At 38.9% G+C, this 17814-nt stretch overlaps 1 protein-coding gene across 5 annotated transcripts in view; it reads right to left on the reverse strand.

The window, feature by feature from the left end:
* The window catches only part of acsl1a (acyl-CoA synthetase long chain family member 1a), a 55866-nt gene extending 45086 nt beyond the window's left edge, over positions 1-10780 (reverse strand). The window contains exons 1-2 of one of the 5 annotated variants that reach the window (XM_055923747.1): positions 8276-8368; positions 3979-4292 (exon numbers count right to left, since the gene is read on the reverse strand). In XM_055923747.1, coding sequence (XP_055779722.1) covers positions 3979-4034 — 56 coding nt within the window. In that variant the 5' untranslated portion in view covers positions 4035-4292; positions 8276-8368. Of the gene's footprint in view, positions 1-3978; positions 4293-8275; positions 8383-9145; positions 9233-10662 lie in introns of those variants that run through there. The other 4 variants (XM_055923746.1, XM_055923745.1, XM_055923749.1 and 1 more) reach the window with 4 other exon arrangements.
* Between the last annotated feature and the right edge of the window lie 7034 nt (positions 10781-17814).

The following is a 17814-nucleotide window of genomic DNA, read 5'->3' on the forward strand; positions in this document are numbered from 1 at the left end:
CACTTAAAATCTATGGCAAAAAGAAAAATCATTTAAAAGTAACGAACCATACAACTCTATGCACAAGGACTACTTAATTTTCAGACATATTTACAAAAACAATTTTTTGGGAAGTACTGTGCAGGTACAAAGTTTGGTAACAGAATTTCAGTAAAATCCCCTTTAGGTGACCACGTTTTCCATAAACTCTTAAATATCTGCTCTGAATTAAGAATAACAAATGTCTGCAGAAAGAATGTGTCAGCTATGACATCTGGAGTTTAAAAAAAATATACGTCCACCCGGTGTCGGTCAGTGCTCTTGGGTGAGGATGGTGGTTAAATGGAAAGAGGGTCATGAAACTGTCGGTCTCAAAGTAACTGACCGTTAATTAACAAACACGTTTAGCATCTCCTGGCTTCCACAGTCTTCAAACCACTGATGCAGACCTTAGGAACATTTATATTTTAAAAAGTCTAATATATCCATTTTATATAGCCTACATCACAATAAATCCATTATTTATTTTAGACAGTTCTAAAGAAACATGACATAGAACATGTAGCCCATTTCAGAAGAACAGAATATTCTGAGTTTACCTTATGTTAGGCCCTGATCTGGCTATTCCATATTTTATTTATTTTTATTTTTTATTTTACCAGGTAAGTTGACTGAGAACACGTTCTCATTTGCAGCAACGACCTGGGGAATAGTTACAGGGGAGAGGGGGATGAATGAGCCAATTGTAAACTGGGGATTATTAGGTGACCATGATGGTTTGAGGGCCAGATTGGGAATTTAGCCAGGACACCGGGGTTAACACCCCTACTCTTACGATAAGTGCCATGGGATCTTTAATGACCTCAGAGAGTCAGGACACCTGTTTAACGTCCCATCCGAAAGACGGCACCCTATACAGGACAGTGTCCCCAATCACTGCCCTGGGGCATTGGGATATTTTTTAGACCAGAGGAAAGAGTGCCTCCTACTGGCCCTCCAACACCACTTCCAGCAGCATCTGGTCTCCCATCCAGGGACTGACCAGGACCAACCCTGCTTAGCTTCAGAAGCAAGCCAGCAGTGGTATGCAGGGTGGTATGCTGCTGGCAATATGGCTGTGGCCTATACTAGTTAATTTAGTAGACAAAGTTTGCTTAGAATTATGTGGCATTATTTTACAATATGAGGAATACAAATGAACATAGACTGCTATTTTCTCCAAAGATTTCCAATGGAGTGTTGAGCAATTAACAATGAAACAGTTCCTCCTTCTGTATCAAATACTGAAAGGGATTTTGGGCTCCAAAGCCACATAGTGGGAGTGGCAATCTGTTTCATTTAGAGTCATTTATGACACTTCAGCTGTGATACAAGCATTAGGCCATATGTTTAGATTTGTAATACCTTCTAAAACCTGCATGATGCAACTAAGGAGGATTTGAGAAAAAAGTAATGAAAGGCATGAGCTCTGCTTCTTGCGCAGGCTGCACACACTTCAGTCTCTCATTCACAATTTGACAAGCACTTGATAATTCTCACTGATCAGACTATTCTTAATTTAATCTGGTCTTTACATATAGCCTATGGATGGAACCATTTAGTTTATTTAGAATGGCCTACAACAACAACAAAAGTTATCCATAGCCTGTGCTCAAATAGCGAATGATGTTGTTATTAATATGCAAGCATAGGCAGTGCATCCATAAGGCTAGGGGAAGCTTTTGCTAAAGTAAATTGAACTAAAATTGCCAAAAATATATAGCCTACTCTCGTCTATACAGAAGTTTAAAAAAATAATCATTCAAAATAGGCTACTAAAGCATGATTTGGCCACAGAAAATCATTTGATAGTAAATCGTATTGCATTGTCGGAAGGAAATGCAGCAGACGTAATTTGGGAAGGTTATTGTTAAATTGCGACTGTCTGAAAAGTAGAGGCCAAGCCAGGCATATCGCAATATTTCATAATACAAATTGCAGGAAAACATGGTTTGGAAAGTAAATGCTGTAAAGAGAAGACAATGAGGCGACTCATCTGTCTTTTAGTTATCAAAATTCTCAATTTAACCGAGCGAACAACAGTATAGCCCATCTTATTGGCACCAGCGGAGAGCATCGGCAATATCCCAGGTGAGTGCGCACATTCACTATTTATCATCATTGTTAGGTCAGTGCTACTTACTATTTATTTTTTTTGAATGATCTCCTCCTATTTAGAGGGACATCATATACTTTGTCTCTCCCTTTCTTGTAGGCCTATTATATGGACAACATAGTTCTTATTGAGCCATTTGTCTGTGTCAGCAGAGTAGGCTACCCTGTAATTTGTCATTTAAAAAAGATTCTGCTAGTGTCTCCAGTCATATAAAGTGTAGTAGAATTGCATGAAATGTCTTTTTATAAAGAAAAGCCATATTTTTCCCGATGCAAAGAAATAAGCCATGCAAAAAAAGCCAGGCTTCCCCCAAAAGATGTTTGGAATTTGGCTTCACTACCATCACGTTGAGAGAAATATTTAGTTGACAGAAACAACTTGGAATTGTTGCATCTCGTTGAATTGTCTTCTGGTGGCTGGCTAGCTAAAATTGTCCCATTCCTAAATTAACCATGGATGGAGATAGGGATTTGGACTTGTGGTTTTACTTTAGTCTCCGTAATAGCCAATGATTAAAAAAACAGCGACTCTGATCAAACCATAAATTCATACATTGTGTCCCTGGACTGAGAGGATGGAAGTTCAAAATTTAGCTAGATGTAGAAGGCTAATGTTAGCTAGTTAACGTTGCCCATGAAAGGAAATTAGGCTAGCGAGCAAGTATTTTAGATAGGTAGCCTAGGACAACAAAATATAAAGGCGTGTCCTGTATGACAGTCATAGACCATTTTGTCAACATGAAAGAAGATGGCATTGGCATTTCTCTACAAGTAGAGTGAGTCAACATGTTTTTTCTACTTGCACAAAAATCTGAACCATGAGCAGACACATATTTAGCTTAAGTAGATTGGACAAATTATTTTTGGTATCATTTAGTTGTCATTGTAATGGCTCAGTTTTCACATGTGTTTGTGCAGTGACTGGGCTTAGAAGAACACGTTTCACTAGGCTCTGTAGGCTGTGATCTCTAACGGTGTTCCAGGGGACCTAGGCTACGTTTGGAGCTATTTGTCCCGTTTAGTTAGATACCAACCTTATCAAAACATATAGGCCTATGGGCTAGGCTACATGATATGTGTGACTATGATTTGAAAAAGTTGCCTAACTGCACATGCTGGGCATCATTCACAAGTGAAAAGAATGGAAATGAGATAAGAAAAAGATGCGTCCCTTTTTCAGAACCCTGTCTTTCAAAGAATTCGTAAAAATCCAAATAACATCACAGATCTTCATTGTAAAGGTGTAAAGGGTTTAAACACCGTTTCCCATGCATGTTCAATGAACCATAAACAATTAATGAACATGCACCTGTGGAACGGTCGTTTACAGTTTACAGACGGGAGACAATTAAGGTCACAGTTATGAAAACTTAGGGCACTAAAGAGGCCTTTCTACTGACTCTGAAAAACACCAAAAGAAAGATGCCCAGGGTTCCTGCTCATCTGCGTGAACGTGCATTAGGCATGCTGCAAGGAGGCATGAGGACTGCAGATGTGGCTAGGGCAATAAATTGCAATGTCCGTACTGTGAAATGCCTAAGACTGCGCTACAGGGAGACAGGAGTGGCAGACCCGGTGTAACAACACCTGCAGAGGATCAGTACATCCGAACATCACACCTACGGGACAGGTACAGAATGGCAAAAACTGCCCGAGTTACACCAGGAACGCACAATCCCTCCATCAGTGCTCAGACTGTCCGCAATAGGCTGAGAGAGGCTGGACTGAGGGATTGTAGGCCTGTTGTAAGGCAGGTCCTCACCAGACATCACAGGCAACAATGTCGCCTATGGGCACAAACACACCGTCGCTGGACCAGACAGGACTGGCAAAAAGTGCTCTTACCTGACGAGTCGCGGTTTTGTCTCACCAGGGGTGATGGTCGGATTTGCGTTTATCATCAAAGGAATGAGCGTTACACTGAGGCCTGTACTCTGGAGCTGGATCGATTTGGAGATGGAGGGTCCGTCATGGTCTGGGGCGGTGTTTCACAGCATCATCGGACTGAGCTTGTTGTCATTACAGGCAATCTCAACGCTATGCGTTACAGGGAAGACAGCCTCCTCCCTCATGTTGTACCCTTACTGCAGGCTCATCCTGACAGGACCCTCCAGCATGACAATGCCACCAGCCATACTGCTCGTTCTGTGCGTGATTTCCTGCAAGACAGGAATGTCAGTGTTCTGCAATGGCCAGCGAATAGCTCGGATCTCAATCCCATTTAGCACGTCTGGGACCTGTTGGATCGGAGAGTGAGGGCTAGGGCCATTCCCCCCCAGAAATGTCTGGGAACTTACAGGTGCCTTGGTGGAAGAGTGGGGTAACATCTCACAGCAAGAACTAGCAAATCTGGTGCAGCCCATGAGTAGGAGATGCACTGCAGTACTTAACTTCTTCTGGCTGCAGGGGCAGTATTGAGTAGCTCAGATAAAAGGTGCCCATTTCAAACGGCCTCGTACTCAATTCTTGCTCGTACAATATGCATATTATTATTACTATTGGATAGAAAACACTCTCTAGTTTCTAAAACAGTTTGAATTATATCTGTGAGTAAAACAGAACTCATTTGGCACAAACTTCCTGACCAGGAAGTGGAAAGTCTGAAAACTATGCTCTGTTCTAGGTCCTGCCTATAAATGGGAATGATACGTATTAGTATACATGCACGTCATACACCTTCCCCTAGATGTCAAGGGGCAGTGAGAGAAGAAATGGAGTGTTTATCTTGGTCTGAGGTGGAATAAATCCTCTTGGAATGACGTGTCACCCATTTCCTGTTTTCAGGAAGGCGCGAGAAAGAACCGGGGATTGCCTTCTGAAAGCTGTCGTTATAGGCGACTACTATCTCCGGCTTTGATTTTATTTGATACATGTGACAATATCATCGTAAAGTATGTTTTTTCAATATAGTTTTATTAGATTATTGAAATTTAGTCGGGACGTTAGGCGTGTTGCGTTGTGTGCCTTTGTTCAGGAAGGAGAGCTTCGCGCCACTTGGCTAGTGCGCTTGCTAATTCAAGAGGGAAAAAGGACGTTCTAAATCCAAACAACGATTGTTCTTGACAAAGGACCTCTTGTACAACATTCTGATGGAAGCACAAAAGTAGGACCCATATGAAATAGCATCATAAAATATCTGTCGAACTGTGTACTATTAGTTTGCGCCCAGGTTTTGGGCACTCGCTCGCCATAACGTAAGCCTTATGTCGTAATGAAGTTATTTTTAGAATTCTAACACTGCAATTGCATTAAGAACTAGTGTATCTATCATTTCCTATACAACATGTATTTTTTAGTAATGTTTATGAATAGTTATTTGGTCAGAATATGTGAGAGTCAGAAAAATATCCGGACATTCTGGGAAAAAGATGCTACCTTAGCACAATGTGTAACCACTGATTTCAGCTCTAAATATGCACATTTTCGAACAAAACATAGATTTATTGTATAACATGTTATAAGACTGTCATCTGATGAAGTTGGTTCTTGGTTAGTTAGGTTGGCTTTGTGCATGCTACCTGTGCGTGAAAAATGTCTGTCCTTTTTTGTATTTGGTGGTGAGCTAACATAAATATACGTGGTGTTTTCGTTGTAAAACATTTTAGAAATCGGACATGTTGGCTGGATTCACAAGATGTTCATCTTTCAAATGCTGTATTGGACTTGTTAATGTGTGAAAGTTAAATATATATATTTTGAATTTCGCGCCCTGCACTTGAGCTGGCTGTTGTCATAAGTGTACCGACGTCGGGCTTGCAGCCAGAAGAAGTTAATGCAGCTGGTGGCCACACCAGATATTGACTGTTACTTTTGATTTTCACGCACCCTTTGTTCAGGGACACATTACTCCATTTCTGTTAGTCAAACATCTGTGGAACTTGTTCAGTTTGTGTCTCAGTTGTTGAATCTTGTTATGATCATACAAATATTTACACTTGTTAAGTGAATGAGTAGGAAAGTGTATCCATAGGCTTGCGTTGTTATTATTACATCTCAATTTAAGTCCACAAATGGATGTAGCAATTGTAGATTTAAAATCTGTCAAGTCTAACTTTAGACCGCTAACTGCAGTTAGATTGAAGATTAAGCAACAAGAAGGCCTAAACTTCCTGAGGATTTCCACCTTTGATAATAAAAAATAAATAAATTGACACAGTGTGGTCTATCTCCTACTTCATGCATACGGTCATAAAAAAATATGTTTCCGGATCTCTTTTGTGGCACATTTGGAGAGATGTATCATCTGTAACATACAAATACGAACCAGAATCCCTTTGTAATATATCGTAAAAGGCGTGAGAAGATCTGTAGAAGTTGCCACATGGTTGTCAGTCAACACATCACTTCATATCTGAATTCAAAGAGGCATGAATTCATGCTACTACTGGCAACTTTTTTGTATTATGCGGACTACTCCAGATTTTCGGGAACACACTGCCCCTGGGGGTTTTAGTCAACTATCAATAAGAGACATTCACCTTTCACCTATAAAAAAAGCAAAAACAGCAGTACTGTAATACACTGAGAAAAGAAAATCTCCTTTGTAGTATATGAACAATGCTACACCATATAAGCACATGGCAGACCAATCCAGTGAAAAAAAAGGGTTCGCATCTCAAGAATATTGTCAACAGGAGAGCTGGTTAAAAGCAGCGCACTCAGACAGTGAGTCAATGTCAAAAACAGACTCCAGGCAACATTCCACACAATTCCTCTAATGCGGTTGTCTGCTGTACCACAATAGCCAGGTATAGGCCTAGCTTATGACGTCAAATGTTCAGGTGTTCTACCAAACCAAGTTTAAAATGGCACCTGTCATTATTTGAACTTGGGCCTAATAAGTAGGCTACAACCATTGGTAGCAAGTGTATGTCTTTGAAATAGCTGTGAACTTGAAGCCACCCTGGACTGGCCTTGGCAGGGTTAAGAAAGTGTGCATTACAGCTTTCTGGCAAAGAACATTGAAGACTTAGTAACACCAACAGGTCTAAACCTTGCCACCTGTACTAAGCTTAATAATGCGTAGGAATTAACTGTTTAGCGAAAGAAAAACAGAAACCTTCATTTGAGAAGGTCACTAAGACTGAAACCCTGAGTAGGCCTAATGCAGCACTAATGGGCTTTGAGCTACTCTTTGAAAATAAATTGCTACGTTGCAATTTCAACAGAACCTTGCACGATCACTTAAATGGGTATCCCATTTTCCATTTAAAATTAAACATGATAAAGAAAGTTACTGTTAATTCCAAAATAATCAAAAGTATTTTAATTGTTTTCTCTATGCATCGGAGTAGCCTATCGCTTTTGTTTTACTAATGGAAATATTGTATTTTATATTGCTTGTATTTTATATTGCTTGTTTAAATAAAAAAGTTTTAAAAAGTATACCAATTAACCTATGAATATTTTTCGAGAATCACTGATAGTAACTCAGCAAACTGTCTCGAGAAAAATGACAAGGCGGGGATGCCACAACACGAGTTTGACAATGGATACATTGTCTCCTTTTAAATTTATATTACAATATTAGCGAATTAACTAACAATGGCGTCATTCGGGCTCCTTTCACAAGTCCTAAAAGCGCGCATCGCGATAATAAACGTTTCTAAACAAAGTTGAGTGTCTCACAAACGTAGTATCTCCTTTCAGTTTACAACCCATACGACCTTTTTATTCAATCTCTTCCACTAGACTGCCTTAGACATTTCGGCTTTACAGTTTGCGGTCGCAAGAACTTGATATATAGTTTACAGGAAGAAAAAGTTATACAGCAGATAGCTATTTTTATGACTACGTGTTGATTCACCGAGCATGCTACGAAATAGGGAACGCCTGTAAAATATAAATATTGTTTTTGTATAGGCCTACGTCTTAAAATGCGTAGTCTATCCAGCCAGCGATGTGCACGTAATCTGTATTGATAACATGATGGATATTATCTACATTTAAAACGAGTTAATCCACCATCAGACATCTAACGTTACGCCTTTTGAAAACTGAGCGACTGTTGTTTTTTTAATGACCCAGTTATTGCGCAAACAAACACACAATAATGTATTTCTTATTTTTACATAGTTATTGAGCACAAACTTGGAATAATATAATTGAACAGGCAAAGCATAAAGTTAAACATCCAACAAACCTGTGTCAGGCAGCCTCCTAGGCGTGAACCATTCACAATCTTTAAAGAGGATGTAGCGCTCAACAGTGGATCTCACTTGTAAAGCAGCTGCTTGGCCAATCAGTGATGCTGTCTAATATTTTCCCCATGCATTTTCAAAGGCGTGTTTTCATTGGACAATTTTTATTGAACGTTACGTACGCGTCCATTTTTTGCACATTCCACCACACTTTATTTACGTCACATTATTCAATAAATATTTAATCACCGAAAGAGTTGCAGATCAAATTTGCTCAAACAACTTCTATTTGTTTATTAAAGATGCTTCGGATGCAAGTTTGTTCAGACAAGTTCATTTTTGTTCAAAATTCAATTTCAATACAATCTTTAACAGAGCAATTCATGTAGCCTAGGATTTTATTACATTTTTTGTTGTTTTTGACAACACAGTTTTGCCACATTATCAGACATCCATTAATTTTCTCATACGGACAAACTATGATATTCCACCAGGGTAAAGGACATTATAGCCTACAGTATGTAAAGGACATTGTATGAAACCAACTGCTCAATTGCTTTTGCTGTCTAGCCTAACTTAACTTCATCCAACCAACTAATATTAAGATTGTCAGTCAGCAGTCAAGGTACTCACACACTGTCCTCTGTGATCTGATGTTGACAACTAACATTTAGAGGATTAATTTATGCTTTAATGTCGCTTTAAAATCCTTTTTAAAAATCCCTTTAGCCTTGTGCCCTAAACCTGTGCTTCTATTGTCCCAAAAAGCTCCCTGAAAAGAATCCAAAGTTTGATCACATATTGACAAACCAACATATACATCATCAAACACATTCAATCCCATTTGATATATGGCATAAAGGAACACAAACTTGTTCTTGTTCTTGACCGGTCATCAGTGTCCAGATCTCCAATTCAATAGAGCAATTGTGACGTGTCGACTCATGGAAGCAAGCATTCAACAAAAGAGCACAGAGAAATCTGAGGGAGCTGGTGACATTCCCTAGGATTGGTCAACAACATCCCGAGCAGGTGCCTCAACCAAGCCAGTGGCTGATCCCAATGATGGGGAATGAATGTAAAGTAGAAAACGTACTATTGTCCAAATATGTACATTAAAGGCCGATTAAAAAGCTTTAACTTTTTTGTTTAAAAAAATGGGTGTACAATCTGTGTACAACACTGTTTGTCTGAGAAAAGGATGTTCCATGTCCGCCTGTTTTATGAAATAATATAACAATAATATATGCCATTTAGCAGTTTTACAGTAATGTGTGCATACAATTTTTACGTATGGGAGAACCCAGGAATTAAACCCACTATCCTGGTGTTGCAAAAGCCATGCTCTACCAACTACCAGCTGCAGAGGACCGAACGTAAAGGACAGTACATGAATAGCAAATAAAAGTTTTGAGAAAGAATACGTGTATGTGTGTAGATGTGTAGTCATAGTGTAGATGAAGACAGTTTCATAATTGTTATTTGTTTTTGGGGTTTTATCCATTACTGAAAGAAACAGGTGCCAATATGGCATCTAGTGCAAACTTGGGTAAATCTGGCCAATAGTTCTGTGCAGAACCCAGTCTGCAGCCACAACCGCAAAGTCATAAAGCAACCCACAACTACATCCCATCTCTCACGTTTTCCCACTTTGGAAAAACAGTAGGTTGAATGGACTTGCCATAGAGCAGTTCAGGTTAATATTACAAGGGGGGAAAATGGGCTGATGTGGGGGACATCCCTGACAGTAGGTCTACATGTTCCACCCCCTTAGGCTGATGACAAACAATAATTATGAACATAATGGATTGGATTTCTATAGTGCTTTTCCACGAGGTGCTCAATGCACTTTGAACTGAATGGGTGTCAACTCAACTCATCCACCACCAAGGTCTGCCTTCAAATCAAATCAAATCAAATGTTATTGGTCACATACACATGGTTAGCAGACGTTAATGCGAGTTTAGCGAAATGCTTCTGCTTCTAGTTCCGACTGTACAGTAATATCTAACAAGTAATATAACAATTTCACAACAACTACCTTATACACAAGTGTAAAGGAATGAATAAGAATATGTACATATAAATATATTGATGAGCAATGGCCGTGTGGCATAGGCAAGATGCAGTAGATGGTATAGAGTACAGTATACACATATGTGATGAGTAATGTAGGGTATGTAAACATTATATAAAGTGGCATTGTTTAAAGTGACTAGTGATACATTTATTACATCCAATTTTTAATTGTTAAAGTGGCTAGAGATTTGAGTCAGTATGTTGGCAGCAGTCACTCAATGTTAGTAATGGCTGTTTAACAGTCTGATGGCCTTGAGATAGAAGCTGTTTTTCAGTCTCTCGGTCCCAGCTTTGAAGCACCTGTACTGACCTCGTCTTCTGGATGATAGCAGGGTGAACAGGCAGTGGCTCGGGTGGTTGTTGTCCTTGATGATCTTTTTGGCCTTCCTGTGACATCGGGTGGTGTAGGTGTCCTGGAGGGCAGATAGTTTTCCCCCGGTGATGCGTTGTGCAGACCTCACTACCCTCTGGAGAGCATTACGGTTGTGGGCGGAGCAGTTTCCGTACCAGGCGGTGATACAGCCCGACAGGATGCTTTCGATTGTGTATCTGTAAAAGTTTGCGAGTGTTTTCGGTGATTATGAGGTTATTTTCCTGACACCACACTCCGAGGGCTCTCACCTCCCTGTAGGCCCTCTCATCGTTGTTGGTAATCAAGCCTACCACTGTAGTGTCGTCTGCAAACTTGATGATTGAGTTGGAGGCGTGCATGGCCACACAGGTGACAGACGAGTAAAATGTCTACAATGTATGTATGCTTCCTATTGTTGTCATAACTGGAATCTGTTCATACTGTAATAACAATATTTCATATCCAAAAATAACCCTAACAGCATTTGCTTCTTTCATACAGGTACATCATCAATAGTACAAAGTGTTTTATCAATCAACTTTTTTTACGTTCAATTACAGGCTTTTCATTTTACATCATTGGAAAGCTTTGCCTTTCTTTCGAACCATAAATGTTTGATTATGGAAAACTGTTATTTGATAAAATGATGAACCCCATTATATGTTTTGCTCATTATTTAATGTGACCAGACCAATGGCGCACTCTAGAGTAAGACCCATCAAAGTGAGACTCAGCAAATCATTGATGTCAGACTATCAGTTATGTTTTTTCAATGAAATGTCAAAGATAAAAGGTTCTAATCTAAAGCTTAAACTATAGAGGATCATTTTGTCATTATTTCATTGTCAATTTGAAGAGTATCTATTTGAATGGCTGACTTCATATTACTTTATTCGGTATTGCAATAAAATGCATAACATTCATAAACATGTGAATGCTAGAATTGTTTTAAACCATAGACCCATACGTACGGTAGTGCAAACATCACTTCTAATTGCCCCCTGTTGGCGATTCTAAATATTCAATATTCATTCAAATCCCCCTGCAGCAGGATTGTTTTCCTCCTGCGACAAAATGGGTCATATTAAGATCTGACATCTGTAGGCTACAAAATAGGCATTTTTTTCTGATAAAAAATGTATCAACACTTTGGTGCAAGTATGTTGTACATTTTAACTCTAAGCAAAAAAATCTGAGTAGATTCTCAAAATGGCTTATGTTTCAAAACTATAAGCACATTTTGACTGAGTAAAACAAATACATTTACAAAGTCACTTGTTCATTGCACAAAATCCCTCTTTCAATTTGGATAGTCTACATATTCAATGAAAGTATCTGCCTTTCAAAATGCAATATTCACTTTACTTTTAATATTATTTTCTTGTCATTTGAAATAGTGCTTAGTTAACGTATAGTAGATAACTGCTGAACACTGTACATTTCTATATGTTGACCTCATAAATGTATAAATTTGACATGAATATATGGATGTGGCTGTAAGTACTACATCATTATTCTCCATCCACCAGTGTGCTTCAATAGGACAAAGTGGAAAGATTCACTCTACACTCTAAAAAGAAAAGGTTCCTGGAGTATCCTTTAGGGGTTCTTCAAATTGAAACTGTGGGAATAACCCCTATAAGTTATTCAAAGAACCCTTTAAATGGGTTCTTCAAAGAACCCCTTTTAATGGATCCTCGAAAAACATTTAGAAGAACCTTTTGGGATTCGTTTTTGAACTATCCCCCCTGCCCTATTAGTATTATTATTAATATGCATAGCAGTAATACAATATTTTAGATTTCCATTGAAGAGGTAAGGGAGAAGGATGGTACATACCAATTGACATACCTTTGTATGCCTCCTTTGTATACCTGCAGACAGACACAAAAGTGAGCAGTTCAGTCACCTCTGCCCAATACAGCTAGCCTTCAACATATTTTTATAGCATACATATTCTTACCTTTGTTGATTGATATCCATTGAAATTTGTCAATTTTTTGTTTTACAAAGATTTGCACAAATATGAAAAGATGGTATCATCATAAAACAATATCAATTTAGACCATATAAGGCACAAACCTTACCTTAAATTGAGGAGATCTTTACATTGTTCAGTTTAGTGTCTGGGCCTGCTCTCCTTTCATATTCAAATCCAAATGTTTCAGTTGGGTGGTTGGGTTCCTGCAAGAACCCCCACCAACTAAGGAGGTTCCTCAATGAACCCCACCTCCTATGGCACAGATGTCAAACTCATTCCACGGGGGGCCGAGTGTCTGCGGGTTTTCGCTCCTCCCTTATACTTGATTGATGAATTAACATCACTAATTAGTTAGGAACTCCCCACACCTGGTTGTCTAGGGCTTTATTGAAAGGAAAAACCAAAAACCTGCAGACACTAGGCCCTCCGTGGAATGAGTTTGACACCCCTGTCCTATGGGGTTCTTGAAGAAACTTTTGGGGGTAATTTTCAGTGCCAAGAACCCTAAGGTCTCTCAAACTTGAATGATCTTGGAAGAACCCTTGTAGAACACCACATTTTTTACAGTGTTGTTGCTACAATTATGAATTATAGTGTTGTGTTTGTACAATGCACAACGGAAATACCTGGGTTGAATTTAATAATATATCCCACTCATTATCTAAATGTCAATGGTACACTGTAAGCTGATTCATGTAAAGCAGGGGATACAGCATCAGTTTACAAGTCATGTGGAAAAGGTGATCTAGTACAATGTTGAATGCGGCAGAAATGGAATACATAACTGTCCTACGTTTTCATAGTAGCCAATACCCCTATTTCTGATGATTTGTCCTACATATGTACTGTATAAGGATAATGAAACTGTAAGACACATATTTCTCAACTTGCTCACAACCTGCCATTACAATCAATCAAATCAATCAAATGTATTTATAAAGCACCTCTTACATAAGCTGATGTCACAAAGTGCTGTACAGAAACCAAGCCTAAAACCCCAAACAGCAAGCAATGCAGGTGTAGAATCACGGTGAGTAGGAAAAACTCCCTAGAAAGGCCAGAACCTAGGAAGAAACCTAGAGAGGACCAGGCTATGAGGGGTGGCCAGTCCTCTTCTGGCTGTGCCGGGTGGAGATTATAACAGAACATGGCCAAGATGTTAAAATGTTCATAGATGACCAGCAGGGTCAAATAATAATAATCACAGTGGTTGTCGAGGGTGCAACAGGTTAGCACCTCAGGAGTAAATGTTAGTTGGCTTTTCATAGCCGATCATTCAGAGTATCTCTACTGCTCCTGCTGTCTCTAGAGAGTTGAAAACAGCAGGTCTGGGACAGGTAGTACGTTCGGTGAACAGGTCAGGGTTCCATAGCCGCAGGCAGAACATTTGAAACTGGAGCAGCAGCACAGCCAGGTGGACTGGGGACAGCAAGGAGTCATCAGGCCAGGTAGTCCTGAGGCATGGTCCTAGGGCTCAGGTCCTCCGAGAGAGAGAGAAAGAAAGAAAGAAAGAAAGAAAGAAAGAAAGAAAGAAAGAGAGAAAGAGAGAAAGAGAGAAAGAGAGAAAGAGAGAAAAAGAGTGAGAGAATTAGAGAGAACATACTTAAATTCACACAGGACACCGGATAAGACAGGAGAAATACTCCAGATATAACAGACTGCCCCTAGCCCCCGACACATAAATAATGGAGGCTGAGACGGGAGGGGTCGGGAGACACTGTGGCCTCGTCCGACAATACCCCCAGACAGGGCCAAACAGGCAGGATATAACCCCACCCACTTTGCCTAGCACAGCCCCCACACCACTAGAGGGATATCTTCAACCACCAACTTACCATCCTGAGACAAGGCCAAGTATAGCCCACAAAGATCTCCACCACGGCACAACCCAAGGGGGGTTACAGGCAGCAGTAGCCTCGTGGTTAGAACATTGGGCCAGTAACTGAAAAGTTGCTGGTTTGAATACCGGAGGCGACAATGTGAAAAATCTGTCGATGTGTCCTTATGTTTCAAAACTATAAGCACATTTTGATTATGATGATAACTATTAGGATTTTACTTCACAGTAAGTAAAATATTTATATATATTTACAAATCAGAGATGTAGTCTACTGTATAGTATGTAACAAATGCATCCCCTATACCAAGGGGTACTCAACTACTATTTGAGAAGATACCTTTGCCACAAATTTCCTAGGTGGCAAAGGTATGGATATTGTAATTTATCGGTTTAGTTACCAAGCCCCACCTTGCGACCCATGCAACCCCAAACTGCATTAAATTGAAAGCCCGACTGAGTTCCTAAAAAATAAATACAATTGTTAAAGTCGGGAAACACGCAGTCCGCATTTACCCCATTCTGGGTTCGGATCTGCCTGTAGAATATGGCTGCCCTAAAAATAAATCAAACCCTCCGGTGTTGCTAATCCTCAAGACAGGCTTGTCAGGCTTAAATTTGTTTAATTTGATTACAGTTCTCCTATGTTGTCACTATATTTGAACAATACATGTATTTTGTTGCATCACTGATTGTGAATGATGTCTTTAGTAATCACAGCTTTGATCACACATGACATAGAAATTATGGAAATTAGATTTTCAGGAAATGTTTATGGGTAGTGCAATTGTGTAATGTGAAATCAGTGTAATGTACTGTAATTTACAGTACTGTAGCATATTATATTCAAAGGGCAATTTTTAAACACACATTTTTTGCTATTGGATTAAATGGTTGTTAAAAGGACTCAATTGAGAAGATGTTGTGTTATGTGTTATGTTGTGTTTAGGTGATTAAATCAAGGTTCTCATGGTATTTCACAGTAAACGTATATTTTGGATCAAAGGTTGTGTGGTGAAAGATGTCTCCAAACAATATGAATACACAATAACATGTTTTGAATACAAGGCTTGCTGTTTTACAAGGGTTACCAGTTTGGAGTTTTGAAAATTCCCCACATAGGCATACTTCTAAAAATAGCACCAAAGTGAAAATGACTAAATGGTGAGCCTATCATTCATTATCTGATGGATTCAGAATACCTTGATTTTGCATGAATGACTCAGGGGGAAAACTGTGTGAAAACGCAAAGAATGCGCAATCAAAAGATATGGGCATTACAATTGTTATCAGTTTAGAGTTTTGTACTTTTTAATATAGTACCACATACATCTTAAAAATGTGTCAAAGTAATGGGAAAAAAAACAGTAATATGATAACATTGATGATTTGCCTCAACCATCATTATTTTCACCATGTATTATTTATTTTTGTATTCTTTATTTATTTGATTTTCACACACAATGGTGAGCGTGTGAACTGAGGCAGATCAGACTCAGGGTGGCGCGAGAAGCTAAAGGATTGGTGTCTGGGACTCACGATAGGTCATTGCGGGTCACAGCGCAGCGCATGACAACACAGCGTCCAGCGGTTGACACTTCATTACCATAAGGACTGGAATTTGTTTTGTTTTGTAAGAATCATTTTATACCTACAACTAATAATTTCAGAAATAGGTTGAAAACATATTGACTACCTCATATGCCTGCGCAGTTCTTAGAATTAGGTTTTTAACCTATATAAGTAGAATATTATTGTAATGAAATAAAATAAAAATGGTTTAGTACATTCGTTTGATTAGTATGTTAAATTGTACTTAGTGAGAAACATTGGTTGATTCTCATTTTACGTGATGGTACTTGCTGGAATATTCAATAATAACGTTATGCAGGGGGATTATGATACAGCGCCTTAAACATTTATGAAAAATAAAACACTAATATATCTTCATTAGATAAGTATTCAACGCCCTGAGTCAATACATGTTAGAATCACCTTGGGCAGCTATTACAGGTGTGAGTCTTTCTGGGTAAATCTCTAAGCACTATTCACAACTGAATTGTGCAACATTTGCCCATTATTCCTTTCAAAATTCTTCAAGCTCCGTCAAATTGGTTGTTGATCATTGCTCGACAACCATTCTCAGGTCTTGCACATTTTCAATCAGATTTAAGTCAAAACTGTAACTCTGCTGCTTAGGAATATTCACTGTTCTTACTAAGCAACTTCAGTGTGTATTTTGCCTTGTGTTTTAGGTTATTGTCCTGCTGAAAGGTGAATCATCTCCCAGTGTCTGCTGGAAAGCAGACTGAACCATGTTTTCCTCTAGGATTTTGCCTGTGCTTAAAGCCATTCCGTTGGTTCAGTCCGTAACGATTACATTTATGAAAAATATGCTTGAGAATATGGAGTGTGGTAACGATTACATTTATGAAAAATATGCTTGAGAATATGGAGCGTGGTAATCATAATGTGTTGCATTGGATTTGCCCAAACATAACACTGTATTCAGGAAAAAAATAATTGCTTTACCACATTTTTTAAAGTATTACTTTAGTGCCTTGTTGCAAACAGGATGCATGTTTTGGAATATTTGTATTATGTACAGACTTCTTCCTTTTTACTCTTTCAATTAAGTTAGTATTGTGGAGAAACTACAATGTTGTTGAGCCATCCTCAGTTTTCTTCTATCACAGCCATTAAACTCTGCAACTGTTTGCCGGAGAGGAAGGAAATCCCTGAGCGGTTACCTTCTTCTCCGGCAACTGAGTTAGGAAGTACGCCTGTCTCTTTGTAGTGACTCGGTGTATTGATACACCATCCAAAGTCTAATTAATAACTTTACCATGGTTAAAGGGATATTTAATATATATTTTTTCCTTCTTTTTTTTACCCATTTACCAATAGGTACCCTTCTTTGTGACACATTGGAACACCTCCTCTGGTCCTTGTGGTTGTATCTGTGTTTGGAAATCATTGCTCAACTGAAGGACCTTAAAGATAATTGTATGTGTGGGGTACAGAGATGAGGTAGTCATTAAAAAATAATGTTAAACACTATTATTGCACACATAGTTAGTCTATGCAATTTATTATGGGATTTATGGGATTTTTTTTCACCCACCTTTTAACCTAAATCCAATGACAGGATGACATTTTTTGCTGAATTCACGTTAGTTAACAACAACCAAATTTGAATCAAAACTGGACGTTGAACTGACATCTGTGCCCAGTGGGATGCAACCGCTGCCAATATGATTTTGTTTTACATGGATTCAGGCTGTTAGCCTAG

This window comes from Salvelinus fontinalis, chromosome 5 (assembly GCF_029448725.1).
Source record: "Salvelinus fontinalis isolate EN_2023a chromosome 5, ASM2944872v1, whole genome shotgun sequence".
Lineage (NCBI taxonomy): Eukaryota > Metazoa > Chordata > Actinopteri > Salmoniformes > Salmonidae > Salvelinus > Salvelinus fontinalis.